Source organism: Tasmannia lanceolata, unplaced genomic scaffold, assembly GCF_043159265.1.
Source record: "Tasmannia lanceolata isolate RefF3 unplaced genomic scaffold, GAP_Taslan_0.1 ptg000018l, whole genome shotgun sequence".
In the NCBI taxonomy this organism is placed as follows: Eukaryota; Viridiplantae; Streptophyta; class Magnoliopsida; order Canellales; family Winteraceae; genus Tasmannia; species Tasmannia lanceolata.
In genome coordinates, this window is record NW_027518695.1 from 6,240,024 (window position 1) to 6,257,293 (window position 17,270).

Here is a 17,270-nt window from a genome sequence, read left to right on the forward strand (position 1 = left end):
CCTTGATTAACTGTTGATTTTTTGGTAGTCTTTTTATCATTTCATGAGATTGTATGCTTGGCATTGGGACCCAAGATTATTGGGTCGCTTTATGATCTATAAAGATCAACGGTTTGGATCACCTCTAGATAATATGTAAATACCAGCATTCTGGATTGGATTGCACATACGTCACCGTGTGGGACACAGAAAATCAATTGTTAGTATTGGTCGTGACAGTGACTCTGCGTAGTCGTTCTCTTGTTTTCTATGCCACATGTGATCTGGTCCATTGATCTATTCTGGATGATTGCAGTTAATCTCACCTTGATCAGATGACAGTTTGGGCTCACGTAGTGACCTAGAGTGGCTAAACCGGGTCGTCTCAGCCCACGAGTCAATGGTCCCGATCCATTGCCATGTGGGACCCAAGATTGACCATCAGGATTGAAGCCTAATGGTGATTGTTAAAGTTCTCTTATAAAAAATCATTAAAATCAAATCTGGATTCCTTTTGATCTCACATGGAATATCTGCAGATCCGAGCAACAATAAAAAGATACAAAAAATCAGACTAATCTTCTAGTTGCCAGTACATTTGTCACAGTAGTCAAGCCTTTGTCTTCTTCACAAAAAGGCATATAACAATTTCAACTTGTAAACAGATTACCGACCAAAAACAGAGCTCAAAGAGCAGAGAACGAAAGAAAGAATGAGACTTTATTACTGAAACAAACACGGACTCTGGGCAGTTTCGCACCAAACATTTTACACTCTGCTGTACACACTCTGCATCTCTCCAATACACAATACAATCTAGAAGTCCACATCAACCCGTTTTCAATCCTTCTGGTCGTCAAATAAATAGCAAAAAAATAAAAACAAAAAAGCAAGCTCACAATCAACCTGTGTATAAAGAATACCGAACAGCTAATAGAAGCATAGCTGGATGTCCAAATATGGAAGGAAAAATGAGAAAAACCTGACTCAACTTTTCTTTTGGAAGCAGAAGCAGCTAAAAAGGCACTGATGCTCTCCCCTTATCACACCCAAGTTTGAATCCCCTCTGAAAAATATAAACTCTGATGTAAATTGCGTGGCAAAAAAATAAGAAGCAATATGTCAAAAAGAAAAAGAAACAAAGAATTCATACCGATGGAATCATGCCTCTCACAAGGCGTGCATTTTGTTGCAGGGACCTGAAGGGGAACTACAAGTATTTGATAGACTCAGAACAACTGAAGAACCATTTTAAGCTTATTCTGCTTCCATTTGGGTAACTTATAGAAAGCATCCTTTGTTATGTTGAATTTCTCTCGAAATTCTTCAGACGATAGATAAGTCTGCACTCACAAAAATGTAAAACTTAGACCAGGATATACGTATATACATATATAAGATCGAATGTTTTCCTTTTTTACCTCTCTCTTGGTAACATCAATTTCTGTAACAGGATCAGTGGACAATACTTTTAGGCGTTCATAGGGGAATATTGGAAGTCCCTCCTCATCTTCAGCCTCACCTTCCTTAACATCTTCCTGTATAGTGAGGGCTTCAATTCTACTGCTCATAGCATTAGAGTTCTCCTTGGAATCTGTCCCTGGTTTTGATTCAGAGGCCTTGGGACTCACTTCACTCATGAAAAAGCAAAGGTTCAATTGTCAATTTAGAGATAAATGGTCATATGCCATTAACAAATCATGCACTCCATACCTTAAGGAGTTTTTTTTTTTTTTTTGAAAAAAGGTATACCTTTAGGAGATTTTAATACGGTATTTCCTCGCACTGGTTCAAAAGAAGCGGTGAGGGCTGCTATTGCTGATGATCTTGGGGCCAATTTTGCTGGATCTGTTGTTACAGATTTTGGATAAAGTTTTCTAACAACTGGAGGGGGTGTTGAAAGATTCCTGGCATTTGGATTCTCGAAAGTGGCGGCAAGTGCATTGAAGGCTGGAGACCTGCCTCTTACACGAACTCGATCAGGGCTGAAAGACATGCTTCTCGAACGCTGAGATTTGTCTGGCACACTAGATCTTCCTGCATGTGATGCTGGTGCTCGCCTTTTGGGCTTCTAATCATGCAGGATATAATTAATCAGAAAATTGGTACTAATAAATTTCCTTCACATATAGAATAAAGAAAAAATTGAAAATCGCAGTAAAAGTTGAAAACAGCCAAGATTAGAACTAAAATGAATAACAAAATAATGAGTCAGAGATGACACCATTAGTCATGCAAGCAAAATAAAAGACAAAACCAGATGCTCATGTTGGACTCCAAAAGAGAATTTTTGGAGGCAAATCGAGTGTTTTCCCATGATTTCTCAGACACATTTAACTGTTTTAACAATTTAGTAATGTTAGACTTCAAGAAAATCACTTTGTTGCAAATCCAGTGCTTTCCCCTGGTTTCCAGACTCAATTAACTGTTTTGCCAATCTAGTAATGTTTGACTTCGAGAGAATCACTTTGTTGCAAATCGGGTGCTCTCCCATGGATTCTCAGAATCAATTAACTGTCTTGACAAATTTAGTAAATGCTTGACTTCAAGAGAATCACTCTGCGTCGGTCATAAACTGCAGTGTTTTTTTATTTTATTTTTGAAGCACAAACTGCAGTATTGGAACAGATCAAGCACATTTTGATCAGGGACTTCATAACCGAAATTAGAGGTGAGAAAGGTGGAATTTTCAACTGTGTACTGATATGGCTCCTATCTCAGCAGGAATGAAAAGAGCAAAAAACTTAGCATATTACTTTTTGGATCATAATGGGAATGTTAAATTTAAATGGAATCTAATAAACAGAAGATTATTTTGGAAAGAAGAAAAGGTACAAGGATCCATTTAGTCAAATATCAAGCTTAAAGTGACTAATACCACACAGTAAAATGTTGGGAAGTAAAAATGTGAAAAAAAATGATAAAGGATGGAAGAATATGCTGAACCATTTAAAATATATATATATATATATATATATATATATATATATATATATATATATATATGAGGAAAAGGATTGTACGCTTTTGAAACATTTCCGGTGGTGGTACCCTGAAATAAATAATTGTTCCGACGGATCCAGCAAGAAATATATCGAAGAGTATTTTGTTTCGGTTCGATCCGTAGTTCACGTGATTCACAGGGTTCAACAAGCAATCGATATTTCACGATCAAAGGTGAGCGTACCAAGCTTATGGTACGCTCGAGTGCCCAATCACATGGGTCCCACAATTTTTGTGGTGATCCAAAGCATTCATTTGCAAGGCCCTATCATAGATAGGGTGTGTACCAAAAATCAGCTCCATTGAATCATCCTAACCCCTTCAAAAGTGGAGGGCAAAAATGGGCAGATTTGTGGACAAACAGTGTCTGTCCATTTTGACCTCCACAAATGGATGGGTTAGGATGATCCTATGTAGCTGATTTTTGGTACACACCCCATCTATGTAAGGGCCTTTCAAATGAATGCTTTGGATCATCCTAACAAAGTGGGCCCACATGTGATTGGGCACTCGAGCGTACCATAAGCTTGGTACACTCGAGCGTACAATCCTTTTCCTCTCTCTCTCTCTCTCTCTCTCTCTCTCTCTCTATATATATATATATATATATATATATATATATATATATATATATACTGAGCACAAAAGGATACATGCATCCGTGATCTAACTTAAAAGTACAAAAGCTCCTTGAGATAATTAAAAATCAGAAGTTCTGTTCTTACATCTGAAGTTGGAGTGACTCCATTTTTCACTATAGCAAGCTTCCTCTGGAATGAATTCCCATGCATCTGTAACCAAAATAGACTGTGAAGAGGCTTCAAGTTTTAACTCTAATATAAAATAAACAAGTTCTATAAAAATGCAATCTGGGGAGAACTAGAAAAATCCACGGAAAACCCCCTAAAAGCTTTTATAGCTCTGTCTGTTCACTAAGCCTACTCTAGCAGCCACAAATATGTAACCAGTAAATGCAGAGGAAGGGCTCTTTCACAGAATACGAAAGTAGAAATACATGTGAGTAGTTGCATAAAGAAAACATGGAACACACATAAATTTATATGTATAAATTTAACGGTAACACGGAGGTACGATTATATGATATAGTACTTACTGTTGATTTTGAGGAGTCCCAGGTGAAGAAGCGTGTAAAAAACGATGGCTCACTCCCTTCTGTGATGATAAATATTGGAGTTTCTCGAGATAATCTTTCTAAAAGAAAATCGTGTTTGACAAATTTCTATAAGAATGAGGAAACAGATTAGGAGCCTAACCGAAAAAAAATTGCATGGGAAAAGAGAAATCTAACATACTACTGCTACATTCTTAAACCAAAGCATAATATATCGTACCTCGGCAATGTTTAAAGCTTGGATTCTGACCTTGGATTCCACCTGCTGCCCTGTCCATACAAAGATATCCGAGTGGCAATCCAGAATGAATATGTCTTCAGTCATCAAATCGTCTTGGGTGAAATTGAATATCTCGGTCACCTGCAATGACAACATAAAGAATAAAACCAGAGAGAGGTAAAAAATTGTCAGCATTTACTTTTGATTTCACATTGAGAGCAATAAGGAATACACTCGTAGAAGAAAATTTTCACGATACACACCTTTAAATTGCCTGAGTGTTCACGGACATAACAGCAGCGATTGTTTTAATGAAACCCATTTGTATTAGGCTCATATATGGGATATAAAATATAAAAAAATGATGCCAATGGAAGGAAAAGAAATGAAATCATTAACATATGGTATTCTACTTCCTACCTTCTGAGAAAGTGCAAGAGAAAAGGTGAGGGTCACTTTCTGCATCCTTTCCAATCTTCTGGCTGTGGTGTTCAGATTTACCACCAAGTAAATCCCAGAACTGTTCAGTTTCTGAACCTTCTTTTTGGGGCTTGGACTGCACATTTGGCTGTAAAAAATTGACATGAATATCATAAGTACAGCAACAAGCAAGATAATGCATGACTTGGGAAATGATAACTACAATTACAGCATGTAAATTTTCCAATAACAATACTTAAGCCGTGACATGATTGAGAGGAAAAAATAATCATTTTATTCATTTACCGATGGGTTCTAACATAAGAAAGTTAGCACTCAAACTTCCCCAATAAACCCATTCAGAAATTTCAACTATATAAACTGTAGCTAGAAGTCGAGTGAAAATTTTCGAAAAAATAGAAGTGCTACTCTCCAAGCACAGCTTATTGGACAAGAAAATATATAACACCATCAACAGATAATGAAAGGGCATTGTCTATGTACATAACCCTGTTTTATTTCAAATGCTTCAGCTATTAATGACTATCATCATGCAATATAAAAGCATATGATTTATTCAGCATAATCATGTCCAGTGACTTGTGCACTGTTGAAAAGAAATAACCCCTTCTGAAACCTTTGTGAAGTAGCTACTTAAAGTGGCAAACCTTTATCAGATCTAACTGTCTTTCAACAAGCTCCTGGTCTTCTGAGGTAGTAAGGCTTCCCGACCATGAAAAAACAGTAGAACCACTTTGGAGTATGTAACAATAAGACGAATTCAAAGATGACGCCACCTGATCGAGTTAAACATAGGTAAATTACTGAATTTGCTTTATTTGGAGAAAAAAAAAATCCTATTAGATAACAAAATACTTATCATTATGTGTTTGAAGTAACAAATTCGAAGATCCAACATATAATACCAATGGAAGGAGATAAATCATCCATGGCATCAATTAGGTTACATATTGTAGTTTAGACCATAATTAAATTACCTGGAACAAAGCCGGTACAGATACAAGAATGGATAATCAGTCTCAAAAAGCATTCCAGACGTGCTTTTACATTTTAAGTCATATTTTACATGAAAAACACAATAAAATACATAAATCATAAAGTAGAAGAATAATAACTAAATGCAAATTACAGCTTTGCATACCATCTCTATCATCTTGAATAATTTTAATTCTTAGCATCTCAAAGGAGCATTACAAAGTCATTAAATTCCAAGTCCAAATCATAAGTATCTCTTCTATTTAAAAGTAGGGGTTAGGCCCTTTAGGTCTATCACAGTGCGTAAGTCGTTATGGTGTGTACGCTAAAATATTGGGTGTGCGTAGTAGATAAGGGTTTTTAGGTATTATGTATTTACTTACGAGCGACATGGTTGCAATTTTGTTGAAATTCTCTTTGTAATAAAAGTTGTGAGTGGAGGGAGGTATGACCTATGATATCCCGATATTCGTGTAGGCCCAAAATATCATGTTCGACACAATATGATACCAGTAATCCCCCAGACACTCCCTTTATGCCAAAATAACTATCATGTTTCAAACTTGCCACTCACTTAGAATTAACATCATGCTTTCTTTGGATCAGTATGCTTTCTTCCCTTTCTGGGTTGGAACTTCTTAAGCTCATGATACAAGATGGTTCCAGATTAATCATGCCATCATTGAGGTAAGTTCTTTCACTAGATCTGCTTTTTAATTTATGGATATTGACTTCTTTACAAATGTTTCTTCAATTACAATGGTGATAGGAGTTTGTTTTATTGCATAAAAGAAAGGTGCAACTCTTGTTTTGTGTTCTTGGTGTTGATTTGATATGTCCGGTTTTGAGGATTTAGGCTTTGTTCAAATAGGAGTTTAGATGGTTGATACTACGGTAAAGTGATAGGTGGTATATGTCTCTATTGGTTGCTTGTTAGGGCTTATTTTTCTACTATTAGTTATGGTAGAAAAATATATATCCAAATCATCAGTTGTTCTTGGGATAGGATGAGAGATTTTTCATTGTTGTTCAGACAGGAAGCCCAATTTCAATAATCACCCTAGCAAAGTTGAATGGGAAGAATTTTATCTCTTGTTCTTATGTCGCCCAGATATTCATTTGCAGGAAGCAAACACAGCTTATTTTTCTGGTAGGCTCAAAGAATCGAATTCTAATGATACTAAATATGATCAATGTGAAACAAATGTTTTATATGCTCAAAAAATAATCCACAATCAAATCAGATAGGGTCAAGTTTTCCATCTACAAAAAATATGAAACAAAAGATCGCATCGATGGTTTCAACTCAGAGAGTGAAACAAATGTTTTATTGCCAATATTCAGAGGGGTGTACTAAGATGTATTAAATTACTGGATCAGAAAACAGAGAGCTACAAGCCAAGCAGGATATACCGTTTCAACTTGAATTGATTGCATATTATCTGGGCCAGAACCTTGAACTCTAAACAATGCAGTCCCATCTTCTGTATATGTCTCATCTGCAATTTCTTTCTCAGATATGTAATTCTTATATCCAGCGCTAACACCACCCTAATGAAGTTTCACATTAGTCAGTGACTGGATTCATTTAAAAGTTGTTTTAAAGGGAATTCTGCAAATAAGTATCTGGACAAACAGAAATACTCCATTTTCAGACAACAAATCTCACTATTTGAACAAACCTTAAACACAATGAAGCTCTGGAATATTGAAAAGAACTGAATTGGTTCATTTCCTTCAAAGATGCGAGCCTGTAAAATCACAGTCGGGAAATTATGAAGACAAATACACCAAAGAATATGAAAAGAAAAAAAAGATAGCCCTGTCAATTCTAAGACCGGTATCCTACCACACTGGGGGATATAAATTACCTGAACGGGCTGTGATTTCAAAGATTCAACCATCTTGGTCGCCAGTGAGATCGCTGCAGCCCTCTCTTCCTGTATTCAAGCATAGACGGTTTTCCAATAAAAAGAGATATCAATAGAATGTTAGGTTCCTAATTTCAGTATATGCAACATCATATCATAAAGCACTATTTCATCAGTAATACCAAAATTTGACGAATCAGGTTAACTATCATAAAGAACTATTTCATCCATAATACTAAAATTTGATGAATTAAGTTGATTCATCAAACTGTCTCTGAAAATGTCATGGTAACAATAAATACAAAATGCTGACCACAAGAGTTGCAGACACAACCTTAAACCTGAAGAAAAAAAGTGCTAAAAAAAAATTTTACGCTATATTTCCATCACACGGACCAAATTCTGAGTTGACTATACTCGACTCAGTATTGGGTTGAATCAAGTTTTGAGCTTTTGAACCATTCCTTTAACCACGGACCAAATTCTGAGAAAGACAAGCCAAATAAAACAAGGTAACAAATAAGTCTATACTATAGATATCAGTATTTTTTTTAAAATTCACAGCACTTCATCAGTCAAATACCTCTCCAGACAACCTTACATATTGGAGCAGATCTAAGAAAGTAGATAAATAAGAAAGTTTCAGCATTACAATGATTCTGCCACTATGGTTTACCAATCATACCAATGAGTAGAGTTTAACCATGGTTTTAAATTTCCACCGAACCCAACATGAAACGACCGAAATGTTTCTATTACCATCCCTACCGAAACGACCAAAATACATAAAACAAAATCGCAAGTGTCAGTACCACATAGTAGAGGAATAAGACTTTAAAATTAACAGGAGTGAGAAAATGACATAGTACTTCAATTACTAAGCTGCAAAGCATAAAATGTTAAAAGAAATAATATATAATAAACAATATTCTCCAACTTTTTTCTGAAAGATGACAATATTCTCCAACTGCAGCATAAAAATGTAGAAATAAACAAAATATATCATGTAAGAAGCACATTACAGACCAACCATAACGATCCTGATAGTTTCCAGATCAAGAGACATTGTTTTCAGTTTTAACTCGTGCACGAGCTTGGACTGAACCTATAACTTTAATGGCATTTCCACTAGGAAGGTTAGAAAAGTCCTAAATGCCAATAAATATAACAGTATGGAAATAAATAAGAGATGGAGAACAGATTTCTTCACCTCGACACTCTGCTTCCCGAACCAAGTGCCAACAAGATATTCCTCTTTATCTTCTCCAGGATAAGTGTACTGAAAGATATAGCAATCTCCACTGTAAAACTTCGACTGTTCAGAGGACTGAAGAAGAGTCTTTTTCTGTCCATCCACACGCCAAACCTGCGGATTCAAGCTATAAAATATAGTTAGGAACCTGATGTGGAATTCCAAGTGCATTCTCCAAGCCGGGATACGATAATCACTTAAAAGCATTGTTCTTCAAAAAAAAAAAATCACCTAAAAGTATCAACTTTCGAATTGCTATATTGTAACTACAACATTTAGGGCCTTATAATGCATTAAACTGGCTCGGTACTAGATGTGAAAAATGGTAGGTGAGACCAGATAAAACAAAGAACCATAACTACACCTGCAGGTTGCCAGTGCAATCAATATACGGTTGAGGTTCTTCTTTTGCAGGAGCAGCTTTCAGGAGGCCCTTGACATTAAATCCTTGGCGTTTTAGGAGGGCTAACAAGAGGATAAACAGTTTCAGAAAAAAAAAAAACACTACAAAAAATTCTGAATGCTACAAATGCAGAAAGAAATTAAGACTATGGTCTACCACAGGTATGAAAATTTTCGATACTGACCTGCAACTTTGCCTCTACCATCCTCAGACACAGTAACATCATCTGTCTGAGGCCATGCTTCAAATTTTGATCGAAACATCACAGTCTCAAATCCTTCGATTACACGAATTAGGTGTGCTTTTGGTCGGTCAGGTCCATGAAGTAACTCCTGTGTAGAGACATCAAGGATGAGAATGCTAGACACATTAAATCTCCATCAGAAGAAAAAACCCAAAAGAAATTTTGGCAAGCAAAGATTGGTTAGTACTTCTGCAGCTGCACTTGCACTTTTTCTCTCATCAAGAGACGTATTTCTGCCCATCCACACAAAAACCTCAACCCCGCAATCAAGCAGGTAGCATTTGTTGGTGTCGAGCAACTCCCTTGTCAAAGAATCAGCCTGAACGGGCTTTGCATGTCCTTTCTCAATGCTAGAAAAATCAGAAAAGTTTTTGTTAGATCCAAGATGTAATATGTACGCTACTATTGTCTGCCCGATTGCAAATTCTTTCGCATGGGACAGCAAGATTGAAGGATTTGACAACTGTATTATGTCCTATTAATGTAGTACGACCCCATATTTTGCTGGTCGTGAGGTGGATCCACGTGTGCAGAGCGTGGAGCATCCAAAGATCATCAAAACATATGAAAGGAAAAAGAAGACAGATGCTGTTCGAGAACTAGCTGCAGTTTCGGATTGTGAATCAGTTACAATTTCAGATGGAATGTGATGGGGATGGAGTGCGATGGAATCTGTTTGAGTCGTCTTCTTAATTGGGTCTTTTGTTTAGGCCTTGTTTGGGTCTTTCATTTCATCAAAAATAGAGTAAATGGATTGATTATAATTGCTGAGATGTCTGCGAAGTCGATACTATTTTGGACTCTGTTAGATGCTTAGGAGTCTTTTAATTCACTTGAAATTATTTATGGAAGCCTTTTAAGATTCTTTCACTTTGAGACTCATGGTCGACCAATTGAGGAGGCTTTATTATGTGTTTTTTGTTAATAGAATGAGAACGACAGATTGAAAGGAGACATAAAAAAACAAAGAAGCCAATCCTGAGGGCTTTTTTTTTGGCAGGCTTTTTTTCCCCTCTATCTTCGGATTTAAAAAGCCAGTCTTAGATCAATTTGTTCAGCAATCGTTTCCTCAAGTCTACATATAAACTTGACGAACAGATTTCTGTTCTTTTCAGAGATTGAAAGCTACCCAGCGACTTTTGCCCATACTATCAAAATGACGCATATGTTAATATGAACCCACGAAACAAATTACCAGAGAAGCTTGGTGGAAAAGGTATCAGCCTTTCTATCATCAGTGGCTGCCTTCCTTGGAAGTGGAGCAAAGCCGCCAAAGAAACCCCAGAATTCTCCAGTCTCGGCATCAGCCATCAACTTCCCATCCTCTGAGTAAAAAGACCAAACAAATCAAATTAAATTATTTCCAGTAGTTCAATTCTCATCATCGGGTTTCAGGATGCATGGATTACTTACCAACAGCAGCTACCTCACATTTCCCATCATGATAAGTATCTTTAATGTACTGGACAACTTCAAGAGCTTTAGCCCTCTCTTGAATAGATGAGTTTGATCCATTAAACTGAAAAATTTTAGACTTGGTATCCAGAATGAATATGTCATCATGATTGAGTGATGATCGAGCAAAAGAGACCTGATATAAAAAACAAGCTTTAGAAAGTCTAATAAAATGAGTGATGTAAACGTAACCCTCATGACAAAAAATGATCAGATAGGTACATTAACTTGCCTCCTTTACAATTCAAAAAAAAAAAAAAAACAAACTTGCCTCCTTTACATGGACAACATGTTTTCCTTTGCAGACATATAAACGGGTCTCATGCTCATTCGATTCAGGATGCTTGAACCCGGATGCGGTCCCACCTTCTTGGGGTATGATACATGGTTTGAAATAAGACAGAAACTTCTCGGTTTCATGGCCCTGTACCTCTCGGTACTGAACAGCACGTCCTCCAAGAGCTGCATCCAGTTCCACAGTCTTGATGGCTGCAGTACCAGCTTCATCCTATTTATTTTAAAAGATAGATAGCTATCAAATAGGAAACACCTACCCACATATTGGTAGCAGTGCTTTGCAGGCAAAGCAATTAGCAAAGAAATATAATGAGAGAATTTAACCCACCTGACTCGTATCTTTGCCGAGCCAATAGTGTATATCATGACGAAAAGCACCACTTTTTAAGGCCGTGGTCTGCACAAAAAACAAAAAGAAACATTTAGAAGCTTGAGAAAGAATGGTTGATGAGACTGACGAAATGCAAAGCACCTGACACACATAACAAACAAAAACATACAATTAATTAATATGTTAAGCAACATTGAAGTTCGTGCATGCACAATATTTTAAAGGGAATTTTGGCTACATATTAATAGCAGAACTCAAAAAAAAGGCAAAAGGCTTTCACCATGTGCAAATAGAGACTGTCAAGATAAACAAGTAACAAGCTTCGGGTGGAATAAAAACCAGGACGATTTGATGGTGTGTATCTGGTACTTCAGAAGGCCGATGAAGGTTTAGGACGATAGTAAACCGGTGGCGACATCAACGAAAAATCTTCATTTGAAGGGAAAAAAGCCTAGGTGGAGATTGTTAGGAAGTTGCCATATTTCCAAGGTTTTTGCTTCTTTGTGATGGGAAGCCAAAAGAGGAAGGGTCGTTTTTTACATTTCTGGAAAACCTAGATATAAAAGGCTCTTAACTCCTTCGTCAAAAAAGGTGGAGGGTAAAGAGGAAAGAAAAACAAGAGTGGGCTTTTCTCTCATTGTGGCGGCAAAAAGAGAGGTTTTTCTCTCTTGGTGCGTGAGGCGCAAGAACAACACTGAGGAGAGAGAAAGAGAGAGATTCTCTTGTGATTTTTTTCCAAGGTTGCTCATATATGGTCTTGGTTGAGAGGGCAAGGAAAGGTTCGTGGTTTGTGGGTTTCTGGTTATTCCCATTGTAATCCTTGTATTTTGTTTTCTCATAGTGGCATATCGTGTTCTCGCCCATGGACGTGGGCATCTTGGCCGAACCATGTAAAACATCGGTGTGTGCAGTTAGTGGCTTGCTTATTTCTACTATTCCATTTGTTTGCCCATGATCGGATAGGATATTGCCCGGAAGATTTCTCAACAATTGAGATACATGTGTCCCTCACCACTTGCTTATTTTTAATCAGCATAACTAACTCCTTAGCTGAATATGAACAAAACACTTCCTTGGACAACATGAATGCATCTAGAAGCATCTGTCATCGTGTTTTTTTGCTGGAATACATAATACATGGACACAAAACGCAATTGAGAACTGAAACAAGCATTCAGTAAAGCAATGATACAAACAGAACACAGGAAAAAAGTGCGCATCAAAATTGCAGACAGAACAGCACTTCAAATGGTCACGAAAACAAACAGAATGTCATAGACAGAGAAGCTGGAATGTGCAACCTTCACATAATAGTCAGCTCTAAAAGCATCCAACATTAATTTTTTTTGAATCGAAAGAGCATCAAACATTTTACGCTAATGTTTCTTTTATTTTACCGTCTATGTTTGGAACAACTACAGTTGCTTCCTGCAACCTTAATGAATTTTACAGAGACGATCTGAGGTGCATACATCATCACAGATATTCTTAAAAGGTTCAAGTAACTACCAAACACCACAGAATCTATCCCTCTTCACAAAACAGGGAAATCATTTTGCTGCATCACGCTTATAGGTACTCCCAGATGATGTCAAGACATCAAACCTAGTCATGTTCTCATTTATCAAACACACTATACTATAAGTGATGAGTGAGTTCTAAGTAAGCATTCCTAAACAGGAAAAAAAAGGATTTAAACCCCAAAAAACTGAGGTTCTTAGCATGCCTAATTCTGGTAAGAATTTCCAAATTCAGTACATGGGTAATGTGACACAGTAAAACTGAGGAAATGTACAACCCCTAGTTAAACCGCTTACAGATTTGGGCATATACACAACTTGGATTTGAAACTCACATCCAAAACCTAAGAGTGAAACTGCAAGAAATCTCAACCAGAGTGTTAAAGGTAAGAATAGTACAATATATAATCAAGATGCATTCACAAGCTTTTCAAGTGAATCAGAATTATCCTTTTTGAGGCTCAGTGTTCAAAAAATTAAATTATAATATAATACGAAAGATGAGTCACAAAGCTTTTAAAACCCAAAACAGTAACATAAGTTGGGTAACTGAATCTCTCTGTCTGGAGCTGGAGGAGCAAAGGAACACATGACAATTTGTGAGGCTTTCAAACAGTCAGTTATTCCAAAATGAAACAGATGGAAAATGAAACCACATACAATTGAGTCAGAACTTTGCTGGGTACCTTCAAAATCACATATGAATCTCCTGTGAAAAACTTGCCATATGAAGACTTTGGGACAGGAACTGGATGAAAATTTTCAATACGCCATATCTCCATTCCGCTGTACATTGTCAAGGAATATAACATACGAATATTTGCAAAGCAACTTTTTTTTTAAATGGTAAAGATAATTTTATTGAAACCAAAACGATCAAGACGATCCTACAAATACAAAAGAATGATACAATAGAGAAAGGATAATTAAATGGATGACAAGAGAAGAAAACTAGGGAGGGAAGAAAATAAAAAAAATCAATGCTCTCACTAGAAACACCATCTCTGGCCAATTTATCCGCCTCCCCATTTGCCGACCTCTTTACATGGTTGAAAGAAATAGCTGCCATCCCTATCATGTCCTGAATCTCATCAAACAATGAAAAGAATCTCCATGGAGCTGCCTTCGACCTTCTTAACCACCTAATGACGTTAAGAGAGTCACCTTCAAGAATCACTTTATTTAGGTCTACATTTTGAAGCAATTTAATTCTATGACGTACGGCGCGTACATTTTGCAAACCAACTTAATTACTGAAATTTAATAATAAGGATGACAAAGGAAAGTCCACTAGCACGATTGCATCAAGGCAACATAGGAAAGACACATAAGAAGTGGTGCTTAGAATGCACAAAGAAATTGACACAATTGTTCACTCCTTCCTGTTTAGACAATGTACCTGCAAATAATAAAATTCACACAGTTAGATGTTTAGTGAATGATGATGGTCACTTGTGACTGTGAATTACACCAAGCACAATATCAGCCACTCCTTAGCCTGATCCCCATGTCTAAATGATGATAAAAATGCAATTGGCCTATTGTCACCTTGTGATAAGAGAGCATTTTTTATCAGTTAATTAAGTATTTAAAAAAAAGGTATTATTTTAAAGTTTTTTTTTTAATGGAGGTATTATTTTAAAGTTGTGAATAGTGTCATACCATTTTCTCGAAAAAGATAGCATATCATTTAAGGAATGAATAATCTTGAAACTAGAGCATAAGAAACCCAATAAAATTTATGTACACTGAAGCAATTCATAAGATGAAGGATACGCCTTTTGCCCAGCTCCCTGGAAAGCAGGATCCAAATCCCTCATGGAAACGGCCATAGTGATCTTTGGGATTTAAAGTACTCCCTGTCCACTTCGGTTTGGAGATGGAAGTAGGAATGTCCTGCAATACAATTTTTATTGGCTGAATCCAGCATAGCTATAAACAAAGTTTTTCATTATGAGTTTTTACATTCAATACACTGTACAAAAATGGTCATCATGACACCAATCAAATGGTTAAAAAATGACGATTGCAATCTCAAATCACATTAATATTGTAAATAAGATTCAACAAGAGAAATTCATCAAAACAATCAATGAATATACCTCCAGAATTCTGCAAGATAAAGGATAAAAACAAAGGCAGGCATAAAATATGAAAAGAAGGCAGGTCTTTGAATGGTTTCCCAAGCACTGAGACGTGGCGAAGACAAGGGGCACTTGGAAAGATAAACTGATGATGCAAAACAATTGGTATAGAAGAGGGCATTGAGTCGGCCACTTTTTGGTGTGTTCGTCAATTTACCACCAGCCGAATTTGGAATAACTAGTGACATACAAAAGCAATAAATCATTCTGATCAAGGTCCCACTGCTCTACTGTTTACTCGAGCAAATTTTTAGCTATTTATGCTACTTGTAGCTGTTAAGTTCTCAAAGAACTTTTAGCTGTACCTAGTTGTCACCCTCAAAACTAATTTCCAATGCTGTGCATTTGAATAGGAACAACAGCAACAATAGATGAAGAAACATTTTACTAACAATCATAAACTGAAGTCATAGTCATGAAATATGAAGTGATTTTACAACAGAGATAATCGATAAGAAAGGTTGTGAGATATGGAGACTCAAGGAATCCGAACTGGTGGACAAGACAACACACAAAAAGCAGAGCCAGGGAAAATAAAATTACAAAACCCTAAAAAGGAGCTTAAAATGAATTCCATCCCAAACATCAAAAAATCGCTTCCAACGATCCTAAGCAAACATACATACACCAATTGTGCATTAATCACATTAATCACCTTGCAAAAGAATTATATTCCATCCGGTTCAAAAAAAAAACACCTTGCGAAATAAAACAGGCGGCCTCATCCCAATTCAGCCAAATCCAAACGAAACTAAATAAATCTGAAATAAAAAAAAAAAAAAAAAAAACAGGCTGCCTTATCCCAATTCAGCCAAATCCAAACGAAACTGAATAAATCTGAAATTAAAAAATGGTGGCAAAAAAAGATTTTTTTTATTTCTATCGTGCGCAAATCGAATTCGGTCCTCAAATCGAGAGAATCAGAGAATTTCGAACATGCCGAATCTACAATACAATTAAATGAGAAATGATTCATCTTCCACAAATCAAACAATAATTAAATAAAACACAGAATAAGAATAATAAGAAGAAAAGGCATTGGATCATCATACCTTCAGAAGCACTAATCTATCCTGAAGGATAAAAAAATCCAAGAAAATGAATCGATCCTTGCGAAGAAGAAGAAAAGGTGACGAAAAAGGTAGAAAAGGGGATACAGAGAAAAGGACCTTCTCAAAAACCCTAGGATATGAACTGTGATCGAATTATTACAACAAAAAGAAGAGAGAAATGAAAAAGAAAAACCAGAATTCCTCTCGCTTTTTTATCTGGCCTCATATTACTTTTTCACCCAAACCAGGTAAGAAAGGTAAAATTAAAAACATAAATAATAATGAATAAGACATTAGAATAAATACCGTATCTTTTGGATTTTAATTTTGCCTTTTTATTTGGATTTTAATTTTGTCCCTTTTTCTTAGCTTTCGCTTTCGGTCGGACACTGGCCATGATGACGAACGTGCACCATTTGAAAGTCTAAAAAATACGTGAATTCAAAAACCCTAGGGTTTTGCGGGGTTGATTTTTCCTTCTTCAGTCCGTGAAAACTGCGAAGAGAGAGCAACATAATCGCTGGGTCTTAACTGCCTGAATTTTGATATTTTTTTTTTTACATTAATACCGATAAATGATAATTAGAAGAAAAAAAATGCCTTTTTAATGATATAATAAAGGAGATGATTTTTTCACCCCAAATCTAGGATCATGCGCCCCCTCTTAACGTGATTTGACATCAGAAAGCTTTAAAGTCTGCCACAATTCACATTAATAGTGGGGCGCATAATCTTAGAAGGGGGGGGGGGTGAAAAAATAGTCTTACTATAATAAATGATTGTTGATTTTTTGTAATCTCAACGGTAGAAAAGGCACGTGGCCAGCGAAGACAAACAACAAACACAGATAGAGAGAGAGAGAGCATGAAAAACAACAAACAGAGATAGAACGACTAGTCAGAAAGTCACTGTCGGGATATGGTAACAGACAATTTTGGGTCCCACGAGGGA

General features: G+C 36.4%; 1 protein-coding gene across 3 annotated transcripts; it reads right to left on the reverse strand.

Moving 5' to 3' along the window:
* Positions 1-682: 682 nt before the first annotated feature.
* LOC143849712 (villin-4-like) lies at positions 683-16,854 on the reverse strand. 3 transcript variants are annotated; one of them, XM_077358867.1, is made up of 24 exons: positions 16,755-16,854; positions 14,900-15,019; positions 13,810-13,909; positions 11,601-11,669; positions 11,247-11,483; positions 10,934-11,111; positions 10,716-10,845; positions 9,708-9,870; positions 9,461-9,608; positions 9,238-9,338; positions 8,832-8,987; positions 7,622-7,690; positions 7,433-7,501; positions 7,164-7,301; positions 5,423-5,551; positions 4,755-4,902; positions 4,598-4,608; positions 4,335-4,475; positions 4,097-4,222; positions 3,708-3,773; positions 1,732-2,050; positions 1,401-1,609; positions 1,133-1,322; positions 683-1,045 (listed from the first exon to the last, which is right to left on the reverse strand). In XM_077358867.1, exons 2-23 carry the CDS (start codon positions 14,953-14,955, stop codon positions 1,209-1,211), a joined length of 2,877 nt encoding a protein of 958 aa, XP_077214982.1. In that variant the 5' UTR covers positions 14,956-15,019; positions 16,755-16,854; the 3' UTR covers positions 683-1,045; positions 1,133-1,208. The 3 variants fall into 3 exon arrangements, with proteins under 3 accessions (XP_077214982.1, XP_077214983.1, XP_077214981.1); XM_077358868.1 differs by lacking the exon at positions 16,755-16,854 and adding an exon at positions 16,626-16,729; XM_077358866.1 differs by lacking the exon at positions 16,755-16,854 and adding an exon at positions 16,320-16,565.
* Positions 16,855-17,270: the final 416 nt, after the last annotated feature.